The following is a 6,636-nucleotide window of genomic DNA, read 5'->3' as shown; positions in this document are numbered from 1 at the left end:
TTTTGATGCAACGCAGTTTGGGTAAGAATAAGATGCACTGAGAGGTCGTACTTTTGACTAAGATATTGGGCCTTGAGTCCGCAGTGTCCCCAACCACAGATTGATATTGGACACCTTCTGCGGCTTCCAAGCGACTTACCAAGCTCGAAGCTTGAAGAGGATGAGTTCAAATGTCTAAATCTCAATGTACATTGCCCATCATCGGTGTCCCAAGGCGAAGCTTCTTTGCCAGTAGTGTTATGGATTCACGGTCTGTGCTCGTGTATCTATATTCCTGTGCGCGAATCTGACAATTATCCCAGGAGGTTCGCAGGTAATGACATTCGGATCACCCTCCACAGCAGTCTTTGGTATGTTATATTGGTTTCATTGTTGCCTGTTGTTCTGAACGAGACAAGATCCCACAAGACTGGTTGTGCAATCTATTTCATGCGGCAAACCCATAATCTACGTCAGCTTTAATTACCGCTTGAACATATTCGCGTTTGGCGATGGGAAAGGGGAAGTGAACCTTGCGTTGCAAGACCAGCGACTAGCAATCAAATGGGTCAGTGACCATATTTCAGAGTTTGGGGGTGATCCGGTAAGTCCGATCTCATCGCTTGTATGAAATACTGGGAGACTTGGGCCCTGATATCTCTTAGAACAACATAACGTTAGCTGGCGAAAGTGCCGGGGCTGTGTACACACATGCACACATACTCACGAGAGCACCGGTGAACAGGGCCATCCTTGTGTCCGGCTCATTGTACCTCTCACCGCCTCTTCCACAAGCCATCGGTGCTGGTTTGGTACAGCGATTGGAGAAGGCAGTTCAAGAAGAAGAGAAAAGGTCATTACGGCATGCTTCTGCTTCATCCTTGGTAAAGGCTCTAACTACATGCGGCATCAATTCAATGTGGCTCCAAGATGAGCCGTCGTTCCATGGTTGGCAAGAGAAATTTGAGACTGTAAAAAGTCTCATGATCGGTGACGTCGAGTACGAGGTAAGTGGAATCATGGAAATTCAAGCTCCTCTGCTGACCTTCCAGTCTGTTTTGTGGAGGAATGGGATCGAAACAATGTCAGCCGACGAGATTGCTGACTGCTTTGCCGCCGCCGGCGAATACGCTCCTAATCTAAGCAGGCTTTACCACATCAATCGCAGCCGTCCCACACAATGCAAATACGGTGCGTTGGACTTCATTAATGATTCTCGCTTCGCACTTCCTGTAGACAGCATCGCAAAGCGCTGGGTACGAGAGAAGAAACCAGTCCATCAATTTGTGTTCGATGAGTCGAATCCTTGGCAGTCCTCCAGTCGTGCCCACCACGCCAACGACCTGAGTATTCTCTTTGGTGGTATCGACATCTCGCACAATCGAGGAGCTGAGCAGGTTGGTCACCATTTGAGAGAGAGTTGGATAGTGTTTGCCAATGGCGAATCGCCATGGCCTGCCGGCAAGATATATGCCTTTGGGCCCCATGGATTATGCATAGGTCTGAGCGATGATGAGTACTCACTGAGGCGAAGAACTATGTGCTTCGAATACCTGAGAGAAATGGGCCTTGCACCTGCGAATGCCGTGGTTGGACGGTTGGCTGCGGGACGTATCAGCCTATTGAACTGATAGAAATTTCGAAACGAATAGTATTTATTCTGCTGATCCATGCACGGCGACTTCCATGGACATGCTTGCACTGGTTCATAAAAGTAGTTGACCAGAATTGGTTTTTGCCGCCAACATGAAAAGGCCATTCAATGTAAGGCAGACCAGACAAGATACAACGCTCACTCACCCACCCACAGACCCCTTGAGACGGGTTCAACAGTTCCCAGCTAGAAAGCCGCAGTTGAAGTCGAAAGTCACGTGGTTTGGTATTATTATCATCGTCTTTCTGAGCATTACTTCGCACAAATCGCTATGCCCTATTCTTTGAGAGTATTGATTAATCTTGAAGAAAGGTGATTTTGTCGACGACTGCAATACTGGAGGTATTCGTTGTTGCCCAAAGGTGTAGCATGCTTTTTTCTAAGAGGGGTTTGCACTTCCAGTAAGATGCAGTGCTGGGTAGCGTAGAGGAGATAGACAGGGTATAGGGAAGGTGTTCGCTTCGTCAGGTTCGGGATCGCGACAGCGTTGAGGTTCGAATTCTGAGGCTAGGACGGTTTTGAGTCAGCAGGATAGCGAGGATTACCATACCACTTGGTACCTTATCTCCTCTCCGGCGGACGATCTGCAGATACCGCATTCAAGTCTTGAGGTCTGAAGTAAATGTCTCGTATCACATGAACCTCAGCTCGCGCAGCTTCTGCTTCCGAGGCTGCACGATCAGCACTCTGCGCCGGCGAGATGTCAAACACCTCTGGAAACTTGATCTTCGCCTTCAAGGTGGATTCGAAAATACACTGCTCGAGCAGACTCTTGACGGCGTTGCACTCGTTGTCGACATTATACTCAGCAATCAAGTCGCGAACTTCGGCCTTGGTCTGGTGGACTTGGATCAGCTTGCGAATCTTCTTATTCGTCCGAACATGTGCGTCTTTTCCTTTGAATATATTTTTGAAGGCGAGATATATCGACCTCTCGTCAGGAGTAATTCACGTCATCATGCCGCAGTCACTGGGCTGGGACATGAAACGGATGGACACCCACTTGGCACTCACAGTACACTAAAGCATGCGTTGCGGGGTAACTCTTGGCGGTTCCTGCTGAGCAACACCTTGCGCCTGAAGCAAATTCAGGCCCAATATGCTCTCCTCTCCTCAGGGCCTGCGGGCTAGCCAAACGATCATGGGTAGAAAGAAGGACGAAGGGCTGAATGAGTTGGACGAGGACGTAACTGATGTCAGCTTCTCTGCATATTGTCGGCCACCCCTGACCAGCCTGCAGGCATTTCACCTCAAGCCCGGTCCTCATATACGTAGGCTCAGAGAAGACGCCATACTATGCCCATTCGCAGGTCCTAGTGGATCGATGCCCATTCTATCGAGCGCGACATAATTTCACCGGAACCGTTTCCAGTGGGAATCAAGAGGATAACCCTCCGTGGGAGGAGCCACCACTGTCGACGTTTTCGATGTATTCCTCGAGTACTTATACACATCCACGTACACAACGCCTTCGCAGCTAGTGGCTGTGCAAGGATTCGTTCAGCCTTCATTGGAGTGCATGAACACCGAGATCCATTGCTGTTAGCACATGCGGCACGGGCTGGCAGTGGTGGGATGGAGGGGCAGATGTCAAATCTCAGAAAGGGAAAGATTCGAGGTGGAGGAACGTGAGTTTTGCGGGTGAAAATAAATTTAGTTGAATAAATGGCAGTTCCCCTTCGTCACTAGTGGTACTCAGCAGAGATATCCATTGAGACCTGCGTGATTATTCTAAATGCGACACGACCCATCGCAATCTTCCTAGCAGAAGCGGCATTATGTGACCACGGAGGCTGCTCGTTGTCTAGGGTCGTGCATGGAGAGCCTGATCAGTGGGAGATCATCTATTGCTACCGCTAGGATGGGCTGGAGCACGAGGACCACGAATGATGTGAGCTTTGAGGTAGCTTTGCTCGAGGAAACTCCGAGAAGGACGATGGTGGAATTACTACTGCATTAATGGAGCGATCTTTCTGCATCTCAGAGCTTTCGTGCCTGTGCTACTGGGCTCCTTTGGTATCGTCGACATCTTGGTACGCACGCAATGCTCCATACTCAGTCAGGTAATGTGCCCGCCAATGCATCGCTTCGTCTGGCGCAGACTAATTGCGAAGTCTCCTGATGGCGCAAGGTCTGTAGACAACTTCAGCTTCCGTAATGGAAAATCTACGCCGATGCCCTCCTTGAGACCTCGAGCTTTGTTCCAAATGAAGACCGGGCTGTCTTTTGTTGTTTCTTGTACAACCACATGGGCATCTAAGAGTTCCTGATATCAAATCCTGCTGCGCTGCGTCTCCACTGTTGTATTCGTGTCGAGGTTCTGAAGTTATGCAGAATCTAGTGAGTTGTGTCTTCTGCTAGATTGTCGCCAAACAATAGATTCTCCCATGCAGGATCGTGCGCTGTGAGCTGCTGCAAAATGTCATAATTGAGGTCTGGGTTCTGGTCCGGACGGTCCTGACGGTACTGATGTTGGCTCGAGTAGACTAGATCTACGCCCGTGGTATCTCCTGATACAAAACTAGACGTGTTTTCGAGATCTACATCCACATCGGATCGTCTGGTTGGAAAGGGTTCGGAGGTTGAACTTAAGTCAGGATCCGGGTTCAGCCTATATCTCTCTGTCGACCACAGAAAATCGAGTAGATGACCGTAGTGCGACGCTAGATCACTCGGACGTAGGCTGCTTTGCTTCAACCTTTTTATGGTTGCCCGTACTAGTACGTGCACGCGCACGATCTCCTGCTGCGGGACGATCTTCAGGGTGAGGATCTGGAAAGGGTTGTCAGTCTTCACCCTAGCAGTCTCTTAGAAAGGGTCGGGAACCTTATATAGAAGCACAGCACAATTGACAGCGTAACTACGTAGTGTCAGCGGATGAAAACTTCTTGGCGAACATACTAACAGAAGGAATCGGATAGGTAAATAATTGAAAGGGTTTCCGGGGGGTATGTGATTGTTTAAAATGGCGAGGAACGTTTTTGCAGCGTCCAGAGACTGCAAGAAGAAGTCGTCTGTAGACGAAAGTCCGGACGCAGTTTGATCGATAGAGCAACTATCATGATTCCCAGCCCTGTCGCGAAAAACGAAAGCATTTGCGTACAGTCTTAAATACTCAAACGACAAGTCCAGCTGGATCTTCACTTGTGTTGGGTCTGTGAACATTAGTACGATAAGGCTCGCGCTCAACGGGAGACACCGTGGGCAACGGTCCTTTGAGCGAGCAACTTACAATCAACACCGCCCCACTTAGTCTTCCATGCAGTCATGGCTGTTCGAAACTCATTGAGCCGGGGGTCGCATATCTGGTCCTGCAACGTCCTGCTGGCATCGATCTGTCCACGATAGAGATGTTGATGCACCTCGCTATAGATTGAGGTAAGCTCTAGGCGTGCTTCCAGTATCTTAGCTTGATCAGCGTTGCTCGTTTTGCATTTCACATTCCTTCGGTGAGTGTCTGCAAACAGAAGCAGTCGGGCCAAAAATGCCGGAGTTGTGCCGTGAAAGCCAAACTGTCGGCCTGTACGAATAGAGATCTGGCGGTCGGACAAGAAGCAAGCTACAGAAACACAGACAGGTCAGCGGTAGCTGGAAGAGAAGACTTGTCTCTTACCGACATAAGCCAAAGCCTCCCTTGTAATTTGATCCGCTGGTTTTTTAGACTCTTCGGGAAAAGCCTGCTCCAGGTCCAAGAAGGAAGCTATTCGAAGTGCCAGACCAATATGCATAAACGCAGCAGTGTCTTCGCCACCGCATCTTCTGGCTGTAGAGTCCAGGAGGGAGTATTGAGGTTCCCATTCTGCTAATAAGAGTGTAGCCTCGAGAGCGTCCACTTTGCATCGTATACCTAACATTATCTCACCCAACAAGATTTGCATGTACTGGGAGCAGCTCTGTAGTATACGATCGTTAGCTCCACGAATGTCCTGTGCGGCTATTGTTATCATCGCCGTAAGAAGAACAGGCTCGCAATTCGCCATGTTCGCTAAATTCTCCCGGCATAGTGCCTTCCGTGGAATGATTGGATAGTAGGGACAATACACCTCAGCAAATCTGCAACCACTTAGTTTTACTTCAAAAAACGTCCACGGCTTACCGTTCGAGGAGTCGTGCCAGCTCTGGAAAGGTCAACTGACCAGACGAGATAAGAAAGTATTCCGAGCAAGGCGTCACAGGATCCAGCGCGGCTTGCACATGCGGACTGGCCAGTTTAGAGTAGACATTCAGCCTGCCGTTTGGGGAGTCCGCGGCAGTAGAAGCGCCAGTGATGCTCTGAACAAAATTCAATATGTCTGCAGTGCCATGAAGGTCGCCAGCAGAAATGATACCATCAATGTCAGTACCACCGCGACGTTCACCTGCTCCTCCGAGACTCGCTGTAGGTGAGACGCTTGCGAATGTGCGATCCGACAGGTGCAAGTCAACTTGGTCCGAGAGGCGTGAATCGACTTGGTCTGATGCAGGAAAGTGCACTCGACTGTGCGGGAACCCGAATGACTTCAGGCCACTCTCGGCTTGCTGTGGGTGCGATTGCCTTCGTGTTCGTCCTCTATTCGATGTTGCAGGCACGCACTCAACGCCAGCTTTGTAACAGTTTTCGCATGGGCATGACTGTTCGTGGTCTATGTGGGATCTGCGATCGGATTCTCCTGTCAGCATTTTTCTATTCCAGCAGAACATTGTAAATTCTGCGCGTACAGGGTACATTTTATTTTCGACACTCTGCATCGAATACAGGCCCTAGAGCATCGCTTCCCCGCCATCCGCGACCAACGCGAGAACGGATGATCTGCTAATTCCTCAGACTGCTGTGCTTGTTTCCAGTTTGGGCGCAGTGCGTACCGGACTATCACAAGGAGCGGACGAGACACATTACAGGATTCTGAATGAGATCTTGTAGGTGACGGCTAATGCTCTGGAAGTACGTACGGTGGTTAAATGCAACAAGAAGACATGGAGTTTAGAACCAGGATCAAAGTAGTTAGTAAGGCTCAGCAACGGAA

General features: G+C 49.6%; 3 protein-coding genes across 3 annotated transcripts; 1 reads left to right on the top strand and 2 right to left on the bottom strand.

Moving 5' to 3' along the window:
* Positions 1-21: 21 nt before the first annotated feature.
* Positions 22-1,656, top strand: PV06_11691 (uncharacterized protein). The gene is made up of 5 exons (XM_016413402.1): positions 22-250; positions 303-350; positions 399-583; positions 645-986; positions 1,032-1,656. Exons 2-5 carry the CDS (start codon positions 317-319, stop codon positions 1,608-1,610), a joined length of 1,140 nt encoding a protein of 379 aa, XP_016256232.1. The 5' UTR covers positions 22-250; positions 303-316; the 3' UTR covers positions 1,611-1,656.
* Positions 1,657-2,194: 538 nt separating this feature from the next.
* Positions 2,195-2,590, bottom strand: PV06_11690 (uncharacterized protein; the record flags this gene model as incomplete). Its single annotated transcript, XM_016413401.1, has 2 exons — positions 2,195-2,564; positions 2,586-2,590. 2 exons carry the CDS (start codon positions 2,588-2,590, stop codon positions 2,195-2,197), a joined length of 375 nt encoding a protein of 124 aa, XP_016256231.1.
* Positions 2,591-3,970: 1,380 nt separating this feature from the next.
* Positions 3,971-6,292, bottom strand: PV06_11689 (uncharacterized protein; the record flags this gene model as incomplete). Its single annotated transcript, XM_016413400.1, has 6 exons — positions 3,971-4,405; positions 4,460-4,493; positions 4,539-4,788; positions 4,866-5,192; positions 5,247-5,686; positions 5,730-6,292. 6 exons carry the CDS (start codon positions 6,290-6,292, stop codon positions 3,971-3,973), a joined length of 2,049 nt encoding a protein of 682 aa, XP_016256230.1.
* Between the last annotated feature and the right edge of the window lie 344 nt (positions 6,293-6,636).

The sequence above is a fragment of the Exophiala oligosperma genome (assembly GCF_000835515.1).
Source record: "Exophiala oligosperma strain CBS 72588 unplaced genomic scaffold supercont1.51, whole genome shotgun sequence".
Classification (NCBI taxonomy): domain Eukaryota; kingdom Fungi; phylum Ascomycota; class Eurotiomycetes; order Chaetothyriales; family Herpotrichiellaceae; genus Exophiala; species Exophiala oligosperma.
This window is presented reverse-complemented; position numbering and strand designations above follow the sequence as displayed.

What these genes read in the sequence shown, in the direction of transcription:
- PV06_11691 (XM_016413402.1), top strand. Translation starts at nt 317, where the DNA reads ATGACATTCGGATCACCCTCCACAGCAGTCTTTG. An exon ending in CAGAGTTTGGGGGTGATCCG is followed by an intron (nt 584 to 644) that starts GTAAGTCCGATC and finishes GATATCTCTTAG; the next exon opens with AACAACATAACGTTAGCTGG. An exon ending in TCGGTGACGTCGAGTACGAG is followed by an intron (nt 987 to 1,031) that starts GTAAGTGGAATC and finishes CTGACCTTCCAG; the next exon opens with TCTGTTTTGTGGAGGAATGG.